Source organism: Plecotus auritus (genome assembly GCF_963455305.1).
Source record: "Plecotus auritus genome assembly, chromosome: 1".
Taxonomy (NCBI): Eukaryota; Metazoa; Chordata; class Mammalia; order Chiroptera; family Vespertilionidae; genus Plecotus; species Plecotus auritus.
In genome coordinates, this window is record NC_137770.1 from 179,258,797 (window position 1) to 179,278,487 (window position 19,691).

The 19,691-nt window shown below is 40.0% G+C and overlaps 1 protein-coding gene across 1 annotated transcript; it reads right to left on the bottom strand.

The window, feature by feature from the left end:
* Positions 1-1,557: 1,557 nt before the first annotated feature.
* On the bottom strand, positions 1,558-17,321 carry PTCHD3 (patched domain containing 3; the record flags this gene model as incomplete). The annotated part of the gene is made up of 4 exons (XM_080655413.1): positions 16,266-17,321; positions 14,797-14,918; positions 6,364-6,509; positions 1,558-3,062 (listed from the first exon to the last, which is right to left on the bottom strand). Exons 1-4 carry the CDS (start codon positions 17,316-17,318, stop codon positions 1,558-1,560), a joined length of 2,826 nt encoding a protein of 941 aa, XP_080511539.1. The 5' UTR covers positions 17,319-17,321.
* Between the last annotated feature and the right edge of the window lie 2,370 nt (positions 17,322-19,691).

A 19,691-nucleotide genomic window follows, 5' to 3' on the forward strand; every position in this document is an offset into this window, starting at 1 on the left:
TGAGAGATTTTTGAAATATCTGAAGCTGGAGCCAGGACAGGCTATTCCTATGATAAAGCCACTGGAAATAGCTTGGGTGGACCTGAAAGTTGGGTGGGGCAGGGTCTCAAAATTACCAGGGTGGGGCAAACAGTATGCGCAATATTAATAGAGTCTCAGATATGGCACCTGTCTGCTGGCTCTGAGGGTAAAGGGCTCATAAAAGATAGCCTCTACAAGCACTCCTGTCTGGGAGAAGGCTGGCCCTCTAGCTTTCACCCTGATGCCAAATAATTCAGTTCCTCCCCATATGTCGCTCATGCCTTTCAAGCTGCTGCCTTTGAGCTGGAGCTCAGAGGGAGTGAGTCCAAATAAGTCCATATGTGGGTCCTTTAAGAGGAACTGCCTGGGACAACAGCAGTCTCAGCCTTCCTCAGCTTCAATCCATTCTGGTTTTTACAGTCACAAGTTATGGGACTTATGTTCCTGAGTTTGGGTGTGTGGGGCTTGATCCTCAGGGGGGAACTGCACAGCCAAAATATCCCTCCAGATCATTATCCACCATGCATTGGGAGTGGGATCATACCCTTCCGCATCTCTGCCCCTCTTACCAGTTTTGATGTGGCCTCTTCTTTAATTTTATAGTTGTAGGACTTCCATTCAGCTTGAATTCAGGAGGTTCTGAATAATGGTTGTTGTGTCGTGTAGCTGTAATTTTGATGTGGTTGTGGGAGGAGGTGAGCACCACTTTTACCTATGTTGGACAGGTGAATATTTTCTAATCTTGGAAGAAACAAACATTTCTTAGAGATGACACTGAAAACACTAACCAAAAACATAAAATAAATTGGATTTCAAAATTTTAAAAACTTCAGTTCATTATAATACCATTAGGAAAACACATAGACTAGCCCCAGAATGGGAGAATAAGTAAATGAAACTTTTTCATAATAATACATACAGAAAGTACAATAAAAATAATATTGCCCCTGCCAGTATTGCTCAGTGGATAGAGTGTCAGCCTGTGGACTGAAGGGTTCCATTCCAGTCAAGGGCATGTACCTAGGTTGCAGACTCCATCCCTGGTCCTGGTCAGGGCACATGTGGGAGGCAACCAATCGATTTGTCTCTGTCACATCAATATTTCTCTGTCTCTGTCTCTTCCCCTCTCTTTCACTCTCTAAAAATCAATGGGAAAATTATCCTTGGGTGAGGATTTTTAAAAATTCCATTTATGGTATAATATATAAAACACTTGAATTCCAAGCATGAACTTGTAATGATGAAATAAATGGGAAAAAAAACTGGAAATTTATACTTTATACTTCATTGTGCATAGATTATAATAAATATGACAACAATTTCTAATTTAGTAAAGATATTTTAATGAAAGACTAATGAATGTTTCTCAGGATGTTTTAAATAACATTTTAAAATGGGATTTTCAATTCAAGGAAATGTGCCTTTGTTTTTAGTTTGTTGACTTTTGTTAATAGTGCATTTTTATCAGATTGAGTTGGGGCAATTAGGAATTCTATAATTGGTCTTTGATTTGCTAGTGGATATTCAAACAAACCTTCATAAAAAGGTTAAGAATACTGGAATGAAAATTAGACCATGAGCAGCCCCAAATACCATAACAAGAAACATAATCTTAAAAAATGTCCTGAAGATGTATGCTTTCGCTGCAGATAAGACAGACACCCCTATTATTGTTGAAACTGCACTTTGTAACACAGGGTAGCCTAGCATATACAATGCCTCAATTGTTTTTTGATTTACTGAGGGCTTAGAACTGGAAACAAATGCATAGGAAATGTGTGCAGAAAAATCAAAAGAAAACCCTATACAAATGACAAGATTAATCATGGATATGGAATCAAGATTGACATGCCAGAATGCCATGAAACCCGTTACTCCTACAATAACAGAACCAATAGCAAAAGTTACCCACAAGGAACACAGTGGATGAGGAATTAACAATAAGGAAACAACAAACATAGCTGCTGATGCAACAATGACATTTCGAACAGTGTTTTCTATTATTGCAGTGTACTGATCAAAATATATGAATGCTGGGTTATACACCATTAGGGGAATTTCACAATTTTTGGCCAACTGTCGGAACTGGATTAACATCTTCTTCTTATTGGTTGAAGTAGAAATATCCATGGTCTGAATGAAGGCCCGGGAAGAAATGATTTCATGTGATGATGAAATATTAACATCATACTTAAAATGAGGAAAATCCACAAGAAAACTGGAAATACTGTTCATAAAAGTATTCTTATCATTTATATCTTGCTTTTTATCTTTCATATATTTCACATATTCTCGTAACCAAAACTCAGTAAGAGTTTTTTCTACATAGCCATTTTTTTCAAAATCTGCCAGACATTGTTCCAATTTTTGCCTAGCATCTTTATCCCAGTAGTCAAGAGGTTCAGTAACAATAACCATAACCTTGGGACCGTAATGTGGAAAATAATCTTCTTCTACATCAAAATATGGTGTAATGTAGGAATCGTCACTTGCCAAATTTCGAAGGTCTAAACCTTCCTGCACTTGGAAACATCCCCATATACTACTAATGAGGTACAACAGGTACAGAAGTACTACAAAAAACTTGGTCTTAGTGTTTGTGAGAAAAGGGCCAAAATAGTCTCTAAAGAACAAATTCATTGGATGAATATCAGCTTCCTGTTCATCTGGGAGAGAATCAAATGGGAGACAGCAGCATCTTTTTAAAGAGGAACATTTCTCGTCAGCCGCATCTGGCTTTTTTAACCAACGTAGACAGGCTACTTCTCTTTTACCATCCAGGGCCATAACTGCTCCAAAACAGGTGATGTTATACAAATAACAGAAGAACAGGGTGGTTCCTGTATAGATGCAAAAGTACTGTATAGATCTGAAAGAGGTCATAATCCCTGTATAGAAGGCCAGGATGTTAGTGACAGTGGTGATTGTAATGGACACTGCCACTTTTGAATAGGTCCTGGACATACGATGTTTTATGCTATTCATGAGTTTGGTCTTCTGCCAGCCGGAAATCATAACAAACATGTCATCGACCCCAACACCTGTTAAAAAAAAGAAACAACCTTCATAAATATAAATTTCTATTAAAAAATTAAACAGATCACCCTGGCCCATGTGGCTCAGTTGGTTGAGCGTAATCCCATGCACCTAGGGGTCACTCCTTCGATTCCCTGTCAGGGCGCATGCCTAGGTTATGGGCTGATCCCCAGTAGGAGGCATGCAGGAGGTGGTGGATCAATGTTCTAAAAACTCAAAGAGATCAATCCAAACTATTTTATTTTCCATTTCTTTAAGGTCTTATTTACCTTGCCCAATCTGTGCTTTGATGCTACTTTTCTCTCATTGCCTCTGAATCCACAACAGAAATCATCACTCCTTCTTCTGTAATAGCTCTGTGCTTTGTACATACTGCTATTCTTTGGACGTAGCACAGTATATTCTACTCCTAATCTTCATTTAAGGTGTTTCAATGATGAGTCGGGAAACCTGGTTGACTGGTTGTTAGTGGAAGCAGGGTTAGCAATGCATCTTTATTCTTGGAGATTACTTGAGAAACCATTTTCTCACCTAAGTCGTTTCATACTAATGCACAAACACAATGAGCAATCATTCTATTCCTTAAAATATAAGCTGGATTTACCTGTTCTACAGTTAGCCTCTAGTTATCAATGTGGTATGATTTGAGAGGCACCACATAGTTTATAGACACACACACACACACACACACACACAGTTTCCCTGCTATCTGTTTTTGATAGACAGAATGCTCTCATTCAGACTTCACTTGCCCAGTTCTAGGTCTTTTCTCATTAAAATGAAAGGACTCTTGATATCAGGATTATGTTCCAAAATAAATCTCAATGATCCTTTACATATTAATGCCTACTAGGTGATCAGTTCTTTTCTACATTGACATTTCATGATTGGTTTGGAATAAAGCTGACTTTGAAACTGTCATTACAGATTGGGAAAGGAGGACTACAAAGAAGAAAGGGGATTAGAAAGAACAGCATGAGCATGCTGCAGATACGTTTTACCTCCTCATGCTTTCTACTAGACTCTACACTAGAATAATGACACAATCAGTACTTGGAACTAAAATGCTGATCTTAATTTAAATTTTGGGGGATCATCACTATGGATTGCATGGATTACAATGGAGATTGCAACTTTGCCTCTAATTCAGATGTTCTATGGGTATAAACACGGTAGAAGTATCTAAATTAAAATAACCAAGAATGAACTCACTGATATTTATTAGATATCTAAAAACTGGTTTTTGCCCAGCCGCCATGGCTCAGTGGTTGAACGTCGACCTCTGAAACGAGATCACAGTTTGATCCCTGGTCAGGGCACATGTCTGGGTTGCGGGCCTTATCCACCATGGGGAGTGTGCAGGAAGCAGCCAATCAATGATTCTCATTATTGATGTTTCTATCTCACTCTCCCTTGCTTCTGAAATCAATAAAAAAATATAAAAGACAAAAACCAACAAACAAGTTTTATTATTTATTAGAGGCCCGTTGCACAATATTCGTGCAAGAATAGGCCTTCCTTCCCCTGCCGGCAAGTCCCTGCTCCTGGGCTGCCTAGAGCCAGCAAGTCCCCGCTCCCTGTTTGCCCGGGAGCCAGCAGCTCCTTGCTCCCAGGCTGCCCGGAGCCGGCAAGTCCTCGCTTCTGTCTGAAGCACCACTACAGTAGCTCTCTCCGTTGCCCCCCTTCCCCTCATAGCAGGCTTCACTCCACTCAGCTCCTGCATATACAAATTAACCTCCATCTTTGTTGGGTTAATTTGCATACTAACTCTGATTGGCTGTGGGCGTAGCAGAGTGATGGTTAATTTGCATGTTTCTCTTTTATTAGGTAAGATAGAAAACTGTTAAGAAATTATCCACATATAGTTTTTGAGTTGCTACAATCACAAACCCACTCACACACATACACTCCTATGTACACACAGACTATACAAAAAATGGTTTATATTAAGTCAGTATACACACTTTACTTATTTGTGGCTGTGGGGAAGACTGAGTGATTAAATGTGAGTGTTTAGGAAGAAGGTTTGCACTGAAGAGCTAGAATAAATAAGCTGACATCCAGTTTATAGCTAACCCACTATCTCCTCCAGGAAACCAAATATTATTTCTTTCAAGTTGTTTGTTTTCCAAAATATAAACACCTTTGTTTTCTCATGCTTACTCTAAAATAAATTCTGAAATTACAGAGAAATACAAACAAGAAATTTAAGCAACTGTAATTCTACCCTTGGGATAGTTCCTGCTAACATTTTGATGTTTATCCATTCAGAATTTGCTCTGTACAAGTATACAGATATAACTATACCACTTTATTTCAAACATTTCATTTCATAACTAGTATTTTGTCATTTACTATTTCATTAAATATAATATTTCATTTTTCATTTAATATGTCTACTTCTTTTTAAAGACTCAAAATGATTTCAAAATTTTAATATGCTATATTTGAATTGACCAATCCCATCTTGATATGGGATTAGGTTGTTTTCAATATTTTCATATTCTAAATCACACCAAAATGAACATGTTCTACCTTTCAAACAATTGTTCAATTAATAGGACAAATTCCAAGCAGTGGAATTGATAGATCAAAAGTGTTCACTTTTAAATATTTTTAAAAATACATTTTTATTGATTACAGAGAGCAAGGGAGTGGGAGAAAGAAATAGAGATATCAATGATGAGAGAGAATCATTGATTGGCTGCCTCCTACACGCCCCCTACTGGGATCTAGCCTGCAACCCATGCTTGTGCTCTGACTAGGAATCCAACCATGACCTCATGGTTCACAGGTTGATGCTCAACAACTGAGCCACACTGGCAGTGCCCCTTTTAAATTTGTAAGTATTTTATATTTGTTGCAAAGTTGTACTAAAAGAAAGTGTGTCCCAATTTAAAATTTCCCCCAGCATAATATGCGTATTCATTTGTACACATTTTTACCAAAACCTTCAATCTTGCTAATTTTTATTAATTTAATAAGAAAATGAGGTATCTCACTTTTGGTTCAATTTGAATCCCTTATTAATGGAGAAATCAAATATTTTTACTTATATTTTCAATTTTTGGTGTGTATGTGTGTGTACAGCCTGTTCATGTTCCTTGCATTTCCATTTGGGGTGCTTGCTTTTTTCAACTCTAAAAATACATAATTCAATTTGATTTTCTTGTTTCTGGCACCTCATTTTGGATCTGTAGAGCCACTTACACATAATTATTTTGCTTAATGTAAAATAAGCTCCTTTCTTAGGTATCCTACACCACCACATACTCAGTGTGTAGTCTCACATTTTATTTTACTCACCTAGAACAAGAAATGGTGCATTTTTAATTATGGTCACAAATGGCACCCCAATGTACAACATCAGGCCAAAGCCGCTCAACACTGCAAAGGCAGTTGAAATCACTCCAAAAACTGCAACACACATTTTGTTTCGTACACAGTCACACCTGTAAATTTGGAGGGAAAAATCATGAAATTTGTTGTGGTACTGAAATTCCATCAATTCATAACAGCCTTGACTTAGAAACCTCTTGGGCAATAATTCCCATACCTGTCTGCTGGAGACATTTAAGTTCCCGGCACTATGCAAGGGGGGGGGGGGGGAGGAGGAAGCAGAAAAGTTGGAAATCTGTACTTTTATCAGACTTCCCTGGGTGATTTTTGTTTATTGATTGTAACAGGAGAGAGGCAGGGAGGGAGGGAGGGAGAGAGAGAAGAAAGAGAGACGAATTTGTTATTCTACCTACTTATGCAGTCATTGGTAGATTTTATATGTGCCCTGACTGGGGATGGAACCCGCAACCCTGGCATACTGGGACAATGCTCTAACCAACTGAGTTACCTGGCCAGGGTCCCTTGGTTGTTCTTATATAGTTAGATAAGCACTCATCTAATAGCTGGCTTTTAAGAACCATAAAGTTACAGTAAAACACTGCAGGTGGTTCATTTCACTCTGTTCTTCAAAGGGATGCGAATGGAATACAATAGAAGTGGAGGGCAAGCCTCACCTGTATCCAGGTCCTAAATAGCTCCTGCATTTCAAAGCTAGGTCAATATCCACACTGAGTGGCCAGATTATTATGTCCACCTGACGTTTGTAGGCAAATTAGCCGTACACTGCATCGTATGGGCTATGGAAGCCGAAGGCCTGTTCGAACACCTTTGCTGTCTGCAGTTACCAAGATAAGACTTCTCCAATTTGCACAGGAACACAAGGATTGGACAGTTGAGCATTGGAAAAAAGTCATGCGGTCCAATGAATCATGTTTCCATTTGCATCATGCAGATGGCAGAGTGAGAATTTCGCGGAATCAGCATGCACCTCACTTGCATGACTACAACCCTTCAAGCTGGTGGGGGCAGTGTTATGGTTTGGGGCATGTTTTCCTGGCATAATTTGGGCCCTTTAAGTTGTGTGGAACAACGTCTCAATAGCACAACATACCTAAATATCATTGCTGATCAAGTTCATCCTATCATGTTGATGGCGTATCCCAATGGAGATGGCTTCTTCCAACAAGACAATGCACCATGCCACGGTGCTCGTATTGTGCAGGAATGGTTTCAAGAACATGAGGGAGACTTTACCTTGCTTAGGTGGCCCCCACAATCACCAGATCTCAAACCAATTGAGCATTTGTGGGACCAAGTTAAAAGAGCCATCAGGCAGCTGGTTCCACAACCATCAAATCTCACAGAACTGGACAGTGCTGTTTATCAGGCATGGTGTCAGATTCCTCACATAACCTTTCAACATCTCGTGGAGTCAGTGCCAAGAAGAATCACCGCAGTATTGAAGGCAAAAGGTGGCCCAACGAAGTACTGATGGGGTGGTCATAATAATCTGGCCACTCAGTGTGTATATATATATATATATATATATATATATATATATATATATATATACACATTAGAGGCCCGGTGCATGAATTCATGCATGGGTCGGGTCCAGCCAGCCTGGCCAGGGGGAGGGGACATGGGCAGTTGGCCGGCATGCCTGCTGGTAGAACTCCTGGTCGAGGGGACAATTTGCATATTAGCCTTTTATTATATAGGATATACACTGAGTGGCCAGATTATTATGCATTCAGAGATCATAATAATCTGGCCACTCAGTGTATATTGTGGTTAACAAAGAATATGCAAAGGCTCCTTCTAAAACATTTTCATGATTCTCCTCTACTGGTGAAGTGAGCTGTAGAAAAGTTGCTACTAAATGAAAAAAAATTTTTTTTTGAATCACACAACCAAGGTCTGTTTTTTTGTTGTTGGACAAACATAAATGGTTTTATATTTTACTTGGTTGTTAACTGCTTCAAAACAAATGACTGATACCTGCCTCTAGATATCTTTAATAGAAGAGAGAACCTACATTTGAAAACTAGGGAAGTTATCTATAGAAATAGAGCCACTGATTCCAAAACAGCAAGAACATGACTAAAGAACTTCTTCAGGCAACACCACATTAAAATAGCTAAAATTTCTTATATTAAAAAACATTCTACACCATGGCTGTATTTTACTTTTATTATATTTTAAATTTTTTCAATGACATTTGACATACAATATATTAGTTTTAAGTGTAGAACACAAATGATTAGATGTTTATATAACTTATGAAGTGATCACCCCATTAAATATAGAACTCATCTGACACCATACATACTTATGACAATATTATTGACTATATTCCCTATACTGTACTTAACATCCTCATGACTAGTCTGGAACTATCAATTTGTATTTCTTAATTCATTCACCTTTTTCACCCATCCCCTTAAACTCTTGCCCATCTGGCAACCATCAAAATGTTCTCTGTATCTATGAATCTGTTTCTGTTCTGCTTGTTTATTTTGTTTTTTAGATTCTACATATAAGTGAAATCATATGACATTTGTCTTTTCTTTCTCTGTATAACTTATTACACTCAGCACAATACCCTCTATGTCCATCTGTGTTGTTACAGATGTCAAGATTTCATTATTTTTTACTAGAGGCCTGGTGCATGAATTTATGCACCGGTGGGGTCCCTCAGCCTGGCCTGCAGTGATCAGGCTGTAACCAGCACTCTGACATCCCCCGAGGGGTCCCAGATTGCGAGAGGGCACAGGCCAGGATGAGGGATTCCACCAGTGCACGATCTGGCCCGGGAAGGGACTGCAGGAGAACTCCAGGGCATGTCTGGCCTGATTCACCAGTCCTGATCAGGCAGACCCAGCAGCAAGCTAACTGACCAATCAGAGTGTCTTCCTCTTGGTGGTCAGTGCATGTCATAGCGACTGGTTGAAGAGTCAAATGAATGGTCGGACACTTAGCATATTAGGCTTTTATATATATAGATGGCTGAGTTATATTCCATTGTATAGATGCACCACTTCTCCTTTATACATTCATCTATTCATAGACCCTTAAGTTGCTTTCATATTTTGGATACTGTAAATAATGCTTCAATGAACATATGGATGCATGTGTCTTTTTTATTTAGTGTTTTGAGTTTCTTCAGATAAATACCCAGAAATTGAATTGCTGAGTTCTTCTTTGTCTCTTTTTATAGTCTTTATTTTAAAGTCTATTTTGTCTGATATAAGTATTCCTACCTAAACTTTTTTGGTTTTGTTTCTATTTTCTTGAAGTATCTTTTTGCCCTGTTTTACTTTCAATCTTTGTGTGTCTTTCAATTTGAAGTGAGTCTCTGATACACAGCATATGTAAGGGTCTTGTTTTCTTATACATTTAGCCACCATATGTATTTTGATTGGAACATTTAATCCAAAGACATTACAAGAAAACTACATGGCAATATCTTTATGAATATAGCGGCAAAAGACTTCAACACAATTCTAGCAAGGCCAATTCAATAGCACATTAAAAGGGTTATACACCATGACCAAGTGGGATTCAACCCAGGAATGCAAGAGTAGTTCAACATAAGAAAATCAATGTAATACACCTCACTAATACAACAAAAAATAAAAGCCACATGATTATCTCAGTAGATGTAGAAAAGGCATTTGACAAAGTCCAACACCCAAAACCAAGGAATAGAGAGAACTTCTTGTACAACTCACATCATACTCAATGGTGAAAAACTGAATGCTTTCCCTCTAAGACCAGAAACAAGGATGCCCATTGTCACCAATGATATTCAACATTGTGGTGTTAGCCAGCAATTAGACAAAAAATAGGAATAAAAAGAACCCAAATTGAAAAAGAGGAGTAACTAAATTTTCCCCCAGATTACATGATTCTATATGTGAAAATTCCAAAGAATCCATAAGAAAAATACTAGAGTAAATAAACAAATTCAGCAAAGCTACAGGATACAAAATCAACACACAAAAATCAGTTCTGTTGTTATCCATGGTAATGAACAATGCCAAAAGCCAATTACAAAAGCAGTTCCATCTAAGTAGTGTTTAAAATAATACTTAGGGCCCTAGCTGGTTTTGCTCAGTGGGTAGAGCACTGGTCTGAGGACTGAAGGGTCCCAGGTTTGATTCCGGTTAAGGGAACATGCTTGGTTAAGGACTTGATCCCCAGTAGTGGGTATGCAGGAGGCAGCCGATTAATGACTTACTCTCATCATTAATGTTTCCATTTCTCTCTCCTTTGCCTTTCCTCTCTTAAATCAATAAAAATATATTTAAAAAAATAAAATAATGCTTAGGAATAAATTTAACCCAGGAGGTTAAAGGCTTGTACATTGAAAACTACAAAACATTGGTGAAAGAAATGAAAGATGACCCAAATCAATGAAAATATTTCCTTAGTTCATGGGGAGGTAGACTTAATATTGTTAAAATATCAATCTCATCTAAAACAATTACAGATACAACACAATCTCTATTAAAATTCCAATGGCCTTTTTTTTTATTCACTAAATGGAAAAGTCAGCCCTCAAATTTTATATGAAATTTTAAGGGGCCCTGCATATCCAAAATAATCTTGAAAAAGAAGAAGGTTGGAGGACTGAGATTTCCAGATTTAAAAACTTTTAACCAAGCTACAATAATCAAAATTGTGGTATTGGCATATGGACATACATATATATGGACCAATGCAATAAAATTAAGAGTGCAGAAATAAACCCATATATGTACAGCTAATTGATTTTTCATCATCAAATGGTTCTTCTACAACCAGATTTCCACATGCATAAGATAGGAGTTGGACCATTACTTCACATCATATACAAAAATAATTAAAAATTGATCAACAAGTTAAATATAAGAGCTAAAACCATGAACTCTTAGAAGAAAACATATGCTAAATGTGCATTACCTTGGACTTGCTAATGGATTCTTAGATATAGCACCAAAAGCACAGTAGCAAAAGAAAAAATACCTAAATTGAACTTCATCAAAATTAAAAACTTTTGGGCATTTGAGGACAGTATTAAGAAAGTGAAGAGAAGAAAAACCAAGATGGTGGAATAAGGTATACACTTGTTCGTGCTGCCTCTCACAACCACACCAAAACTATAACTAAAAGAAAAACGACTATCACCCAGAACCACAGGAAAGCTGGCAGAGTGGAAGTTCTACAACTAGAAGGAAAGAAAAAAGCACATAGAGACTGTATAGGAGGTGCAGAGCCACGGAAAAGCAGAGGTACGAGGGGCGCACGGAGAGGGCTGGCAACTGAGGATGCGGTTGTCTTTTTCAAGCGGGAGGGAGATACAAGCTCCCGACTGCTCTGAACTCCAGTTTCCAGTGACACTCTGGGGACCCAGACTCCTATGAGGAGAAACTGGACTGTCTGGCATCGGGTTGGAAAGTGAGGGTGGCTTTCTCGCAGAGGTGCGCACAGGAATCATTGTTTACTGTGCTGGGGCGCGGGATGCGGGGATGCGGAAACATGGAGACGCCGAGAAGACTGACTGGCAGCCATCGCTGGTTGCCATGCCCTAGTGATTCTCTGAGACCCCGCCCCATCCAGTTTACAAACCTGACCGAGCTGTGCGCAGTGGATTTTGCATATGAATGGCCTGCCCTTTTGCAGCTTAACCTAACAAATTGCAGCTGGGTCAGACAGCTCCAAACTTCCAAACCCCAAACAAAGAGGAGAAATCTGCAGATGTCGCTGTAGTTCCTGCTGGGTGGTCTCAGACAGTATCGGACTTGCACCTCCTTGAAGAACCAGGAGCCAGTGTACCTAGTGGTCAGTGTGAGATGACACCAGATTTCAACTCTTCACATCCATGAGCAACTCAGTGAGCACCAAAAGCCCATTGAAGCAAATCCTGCACCATAAGGGTGTCTCCAGCACAGCAGTTCTTCCATTATAGACACAGCTGATCCTCACAGCCAACTGGCCTGGAGGTCAATTCTTCCCAGGGTACCAATAGCAGTCAAGGCTTAACTACAATAAGAATGTGCACCCATCCCACAAAGCGGTGCACCAAGAGTGTCCACCTCAGGTGATTGAGGAGGCTGAGCCACTGGGCCCTATAGGTCACCTACCACACAAAGCCACTCCATCAACACAGGGAAGCAGCCAAAATGCAGAGACAAAGAAACGTGCCACGAATTAAAGAAATGGAGGAAAGAAAACTACTGGATATAGAGTTCAAAACCACATTTATAAGGTTACTCAAGAATCTTCTAGAAACTGCCGAGAAACTTAGTAAGACCTCCGAGGAACTTAGTGAGACCTTCAAGGATCTTAATGAGAATGCCAAAAAAATGGAAAAGGACCAGTCAGAAATTAAGCATACACTGTCTGAAATAAAGAATAATATACAGAAATCCAACAGTAGACTAGAGGACCCCAAGAATCAAACCAAAGATTTGAAATATGAGGAAGCAAAAAAACACCCAACCAGAAAAAAAAAAAAGAAAAAATAATAAAAAAATATGAAGATAGTGTAAGGAGCCTCTGGGACAACTTCAAGCATACCAACATCCGAATTATGGGGGTGCCAGAAGAAGAGAGAGAGCAAGATATTGAAAACCTATTTGAAGAAATAATGACAGAAAACTTTCCTTACCTGGTGAAAGAAATAGACTTACAAGTCCAGGAAGCGCAGAGAACCCCAAACAAAAGGAATCCAAAGAGGACCACACCAAGACACATCATAATTAAAATGCCAAGGGCAAAAGACAAAGAGAGAATCTTGAAAGCAGCAAAAGAAAAACAGTTACCTACAAGGGAGTACCCATACAACTGTCAGCTGATTTCTCAACAGAAACTATGCAGGCCAGAAGGGAGTGGCAAGAAATATTCGAAGTGATGAATAGCAAGAACCTACAACCAAGATTACTCTACCCAGCAAAGCTATCATTCAGAATTGAAGGTCAGATAAAGAGCTTCACAGACAAGAAAAAGCTAAAGGAGTTCATCACCACCAAACCAGTATTACATGAAATGCTGAAGGGTATTCTTTAAGAAAAGGAAGAAGAAGAAAAAGGTAAAAGATAAAAATTATGAACAACAAAGTGACAACAAATACATACCTATCAACAAGTGAATCTAAAAATCAAGTCATTAAAAAAAATCTGATGAACAGAATAAACTGGTGCATATAATAGTATCAGGGGCATAGAAAGGGAGAGGACTGACAATTCTCGGGGGGAAAGGGGCGTGAAGGTGCGGGAAGAGATTGGACAAAAATCTTACACCTATGGATGAGGACAGTGGCGGGGGCTAAGGGCATCAGGGGGGATCAGGTGGAGGGGAGCTATGGGCAGGGGGAAAGAGGAACATCTGTAATAATCTGAACAATAAAGATTTATTTTTTAAAAAAGTGAAGAGATAATTCACAGAGTGAGTGGTAGAATTATATATCTTTCTGGTAAGGTTTAGTATCTAAAATATATAAAGTATTCATCAATAACAGGACTCAACAACAGAAGCACAAATGACCCCATTAAAAAATGAGTATAGGCCTTGAGTAGACATTTCTCCAAAGAAGATGTACAAATGGCCAATAAACACATCAAAAGATACTTATCATTTGTAATTAGGGAATTGTGAATCAAAACCATAATGAGATAATATTATGCAACTACTTGAATGGCTATAATCCATAAAACAGAAAATGACAAGTTTGGTGAGGAAGTGGAGATGTTGCTGGTGGGATATAAAAAGGTGTTTTCATTGGAAAACAGTTTAGCAGTTCTTTAAGAACCTAACCTGGAATTATCACACACCACCAATTCTACTTCTAGGTATATAAGGAAAAAGAATTGAAAACAGGGGTTCAAATGGATATTTGTATACTAATGTTCATTGCAGCAATATTCATAATAGCCAAAAGGTAGAAACATTGCCAAGTGCCCATCAAAAGACAAGTGGCTAAATAAAATGTGGTGTATACATATAATGGAATATTATTAAGCAACAAAAAGAAATGAAGTTGTGATACATGCTACAACATGAAAACATTGTGCTAAGTGAGGTAAACCAGTCACAGAAGGACAACTTTTATATGATCCCACTTATATGAATCTCTAGAATAGGGCAATTCACAGAGACAAAGCGTTTGAAGGTTTACCAGGGCTGGGAGGAGGTGATGGGGTGTTATTGCTTAATATTTACAGCATTTCTACTCATAGTGATGTAAAATATCTGGGAACAGATAGTTGTACCAATTGCACATGAGTGTGATTGTCATTAATACAACTGAATTGTAAACTCAAAATTGTTAAAATGATATTTTATATTATATATATTATATATGTTTTACCACAATAAATTAAAAAATCATTTATAAAAACAAATAAAATATTTTACCTGTAGCATGATATGATTGAAAATAATATGATTAGAAAGTATGCCACATAAAACAAAGGGATCACCGTCTTTGAAGTTGCCTCAAATTCCAGTTGTCTAGAAAGTGATGTAAAGTAGACCACCTGCCACAGAAATGTACTCAGATGAATAACTCTTAATTACAATATTTGTGAATGAGTTACAAACACTATTAAAACACTCTAGCTTATTGATGAAAAAAAAATGTTCAAATTCATTAAAAGATCAAAATACATGAATTATCATTTTAGAATAAAGAATATAGATTTGCTTCTTCCCCCAAATCTCTGGCATGCTCTCTAAAGTTTCTTACAAAAATCCAAAGTTTAAAATTTCTGAAAATACAAAATCTAAATTTTACATAAAACAGTGAAATCCTATATAAAATCCTAATATGCAAATCAACCGAGAGACAACGGGTTGCTATGATGCGCACTGACCACCAGGAGGCAGACGCTCAAATCAGGACCTGCCCTCTGGTGGTCAGTGTGCTCCCACAGGAGTGCTGCTCAGCCAGAAGCTGGGCTTATTGATGGCGAGAGCAGAGGCTGTGGCGGGAGCCTCTCCCACCTCAGCTGTACGCGTACAGTAAGGAGCTAGGAGTACCAGACTATGAGAGCCTGGACTGCAAGAGGAATGTCTGACTACCAGCTTAGGCCCAATCCCTGAGAGGTCCTGAACTGTGAGAGGGTGCAGGCCGGGCTGAGGGACCCCTCTCTCCCCATGCACGAATTTCATGCATTGGGCCTCTAGTTATTAATAATTAAAGATCTTGTGGCTTTTTCTAAATTTTTATTAGGTTGTTATATTTCACTATTAATGGCATAAATATCATTTCAGAAAGGCCTGGTATTCAAAGGCTTTTCCCAGTGGGTGTCTCACTTTCACCAGGCTATTCAGAAGTCTTAGTAGGTTTGCTGGCCCAAGAATTACTGAACAGTTACCATGTTTCTGGCACTATGATATAATTTACTTGAAAAAAAAAGAAGCTGAGCTAGTTATCTTTTTCAGTAAAACTATGGAACATTTGCTTGAAGTTTTTTTGTTTGTTGTTTTTTATTCCAGTGAACTTCAAACAAATTTTAGGGGGCTCCTGGAAACAGCACAGACTTTAACTAAAAGTAAGAATTCCCAAGTAATTTGGCTGGAAAACCCATCCCCAAAACTAAGCCTGAAGATCAATGTCTGTACTGAACAGACCTACCTTGAGGATGTAGCATTTGTGTTTTCCACCCGAATATTTACAAGGAACTAAGATTTGTGGCATTCTTCAGGGTGTTAAAGAAAGTTGGATTAAGTGCCAAATACAGTAGCACACGATCAGCTTCAAATCAAGGACTCCAGCACGCAGGGAGTGCTATTGCTATCTATGGATCTATGCTCCTTGGAACATGTCTTCTTATCCCTCCCACTTTCTCCTGGCCTCCCTATCAACCCCAGCTGCCACGTACCCGGATCATCTTCAAGGCCAAACTCTCTTCAATATTGGTAAATGCGTCCAGGAAATGTAACAGCCACCTCTTGCTATGCTCACTCTTCTCTTTCTGTTGGCTTTTCAGGTAATATTGCAGCCGCATGGCTTTGGCCTCCAGGAGTAAATGGTTTGCTCCCATCTGGTTGCCTAAGACGGTTCCACCAAGGGTGCCGGCCAGGGAGACAGGCTGGCCGTTTTGGGTGTAGATGGGGAAGGTTATGCTTTGAAGGTCAAGTTTCTTGTTCACCTGCCAGGCGAATAGGAGTGGGTTGGAGGGCACACAGATGCCCTGGTTCTTAGCACACACCTGACTGAAGAGGATCGGGGTTCCGTCTTCTTGCGTCACATTCAGAGCCTGCACCGCACTGTCTAATTTGCTAACTTCTGACAAGATTTCTTGTTCCAGCAAGGAGGCAGAGTGGGACACCACTAGAAGAGAAGCAAAAAAGACCTCAGAGCTCATCCTGAAGATGGAGAAGTGAAAAGAGTCATCAGCGGTGAAATGTTGCTGCACAAAGCGCCGTTCTGCCTTGGCCGGGCTCCTGATAGGGGTGTACTGTTCCTCGGGGTCCTCTTCTTCATCCTTGAGCAGGTAAATGAAGCCAGTGCTCAGAGTAGCTGTCAGCAGAATGGGCACCAGCAGGAAGACCCAGGGGTGTGAGCCCACCTCCCAGCCCAGCCATCGGAAGGCCCGGGAGAGCGGAGCCTCCAGGCAGTTGGTCTGGCAGCGGTGCTTCTGAGCCACTTCAGTTGAAGACAGCCTTTGAGGTGAATCCCACCCCACTGAACTTGACTCCTGCAACTCCGTGGCTCCTGGTGGCTCTGCATGCTGCCCTGAAGCCAAGCCCAGCTCTGGTTTCTGTTCCAAGAGCAGCTCTGGCTTCTGGGCTGGGAGTGGTGCTGCCTGCAGATCTGCTCCTTCATCCAAGTCTGGCCCAGGCCCTGATGGCTTCGGCAGGGACTCTGGCTGCTGCTTCCCTGTGGGCTCGGGCTCCATATCTGGGCCACCCTCAGGTGTGTTGAGACTCATTTCCATGAAGGGAAGGCCAGTAGCTGCTGGGTGAGCATCTATCTCCACCGCAGCCAACGGTTTCCCAACGGATTCCCAACGGTTTCCTGGAGATTCTAAGAAGTCTGAACACTGCTGCTCCTGCCTGGATGCTGGAGCACCCACTGGGTAGCATTTGACTAGTAGCCTGACTAGCCCCAAATGTGTCCTCTCAGTATTTCTTTAACAGAAAAAAAATACTTTAATATTTTAGCATTGCTCCCAGGGCCTTCAAATTTTGGCTGCTAAGAGAGAGAGGGCTGAGTGATTTTGTTTTTATTGAATTTATTGGGGTGACATTGGTTAATAAAATTATATAGGTTTCAGGTGTGCAGTTCTATAATACATCATCTGTATATTATATTGTGTGTTCACCACCCCAAGTCAAGTCTCCTTCCATCACCTTTTATCCCCCCTTTACCTTTTTCTACCTCATCCCATGCTCTTTCCCTCTAGCAATCACTATACTATTGTGTGTCTATGAGGTTTTTTTCTTTTTCTTCATCCCTTAAATTCTATGACAGAAGAGTAAACTGATGAGGGGTGGTGGGTATGTTGTATGTGTGTGAGCAAGCTAGAGGAATCAGGTCTTCTTTTTTAGAAGCTCACAGAAGTCTCCTTAGGGCTGCTTATATTACTTTTCATGCATTTTTTGATCTATGAATTTATCTTTACTCCCTAATCTGTTGAGGAAAACCCTACCATATTTTAGACCCTTAGCTTTTAGTAGTTCTCTTGCCACTTGGTCAGAAAAATGTGGAAGGTCAAGAAGAGAAGAAAAGGTTTGAGAATTTGTGTGATAAGTAACACCTACTCATTTTTATTCTGTTGGGAGAATGACATTCACTTAACATATGCAGTGATTCAAAACAGGCGGAAATTGTGTTAGAAAATGTGAGGAATGTTAGACATTTGGTTCTGATCATGAGTTGGCCCTCTCTGTGAAGTCATTATCCACATCTGAGGGCATAGATGCACTTCCCTTGGAACTGGCCTGAATTTGGAGTTGGGATCCGGGGTTCACTGGGTCAGCAGAAGGAGAGGAAAGAGGGAGTTGGGCCTGGAGTGGATTCTGAGGATGGCAGTGGTGAAAGCAAAGGCAGGAGGGTGGACTGGAGGGTCTCCTGAATTAAAAGGCAGGATGAGTGGGAGAGAGGGCACTGCTGGGAGGAAGGTATTTAATTAAACTGAATTCTACTGAAGCCAGCCCCTGGTCAGTGCTGACACAAACCAAAGCATTACTGGCTCTGGGATACAACCTGCTGCATAAATTATACTAAATGAGTAACACACGGGAAAGGTCTCAGCCCTTCCCTGACACACAATAAAAATTCAATGAGTATTATTTTTCATCGCCTTCCAGCTATTTAAAAAAAAAAAAGATATTTTTATTGATTTCAGAGAGGAAGGGAGAGGGAGAGAGAGATAGGAACATCAATGATGCGAGAGAATCACTAATGGGCTGCCTCCTGCAACACCCCACACCGGGGATTGAGCCTGCATGCATGTGCCTTGACCAGGAATTGTACCCTAACCTCCTGGTTCATAGTCAATGCTCAACCACTCAGCCATGCCTGCAGGGCCCTTGTTGCTCTTGATGACACTACCAGCTAGCACATAAAACACACTGTGTTTGCTTGGGCCAAAAGCATCATTTTGGCAATATCATCACAGCAGCATTTGCAGTGCAAGTAAAAGGTGAACTCAAGGAGTGAAATGGTGGAGAAAAGTAGCAGTCACAGATGAGGAGAGAAAACTTCAGCCTTAGCTGGAGTTGAGAAAGAAATAATAGGGGTCTCATTTACCCTGGGGGAAGCAGCAGTATCTGGAGGCCCAAAGCTAAGGGGCTTAGAGATCATGACTGTGAGAGGCCTAAGAAGCCTGAATTCCCAGATCTTAGCATCAGACCTGAGGCCTAGGAGCTGCACAAGCACATTTGTTGAAAGAATGAATAAAGGGCTCAAAAGTGGTCACTTTTGTCTTCCTCCTCCTCCTCCTCCTCAACCTCCTCTTGGTTCTCTACAGCTCAGCATGGAATTGCTGACAGAGCACAGGATCACTGGGAAAGAACCTATGTTCCCTCTCAAATGCTAACTAGTTGGGTGGCCCTGGGCAGCAGCCTGCACTACATTAACGGCTTTCAAGTTTTTACCGTAAGGAACAGTAAGAAAATACATATTACATGGCTGACCCAGTACATACGTATTTAACTGAAAGGAAAGGAAGAACATACTATGTGTAATGTACTCTGGTATTTTTATTTTATTTTCATTCAAAAAATGCAAGCTTTGACCCAATAACACCAATTCTGGGACCCATTAATTAGCAACCAAGCTGCACTTCCTCCTAAAGCCC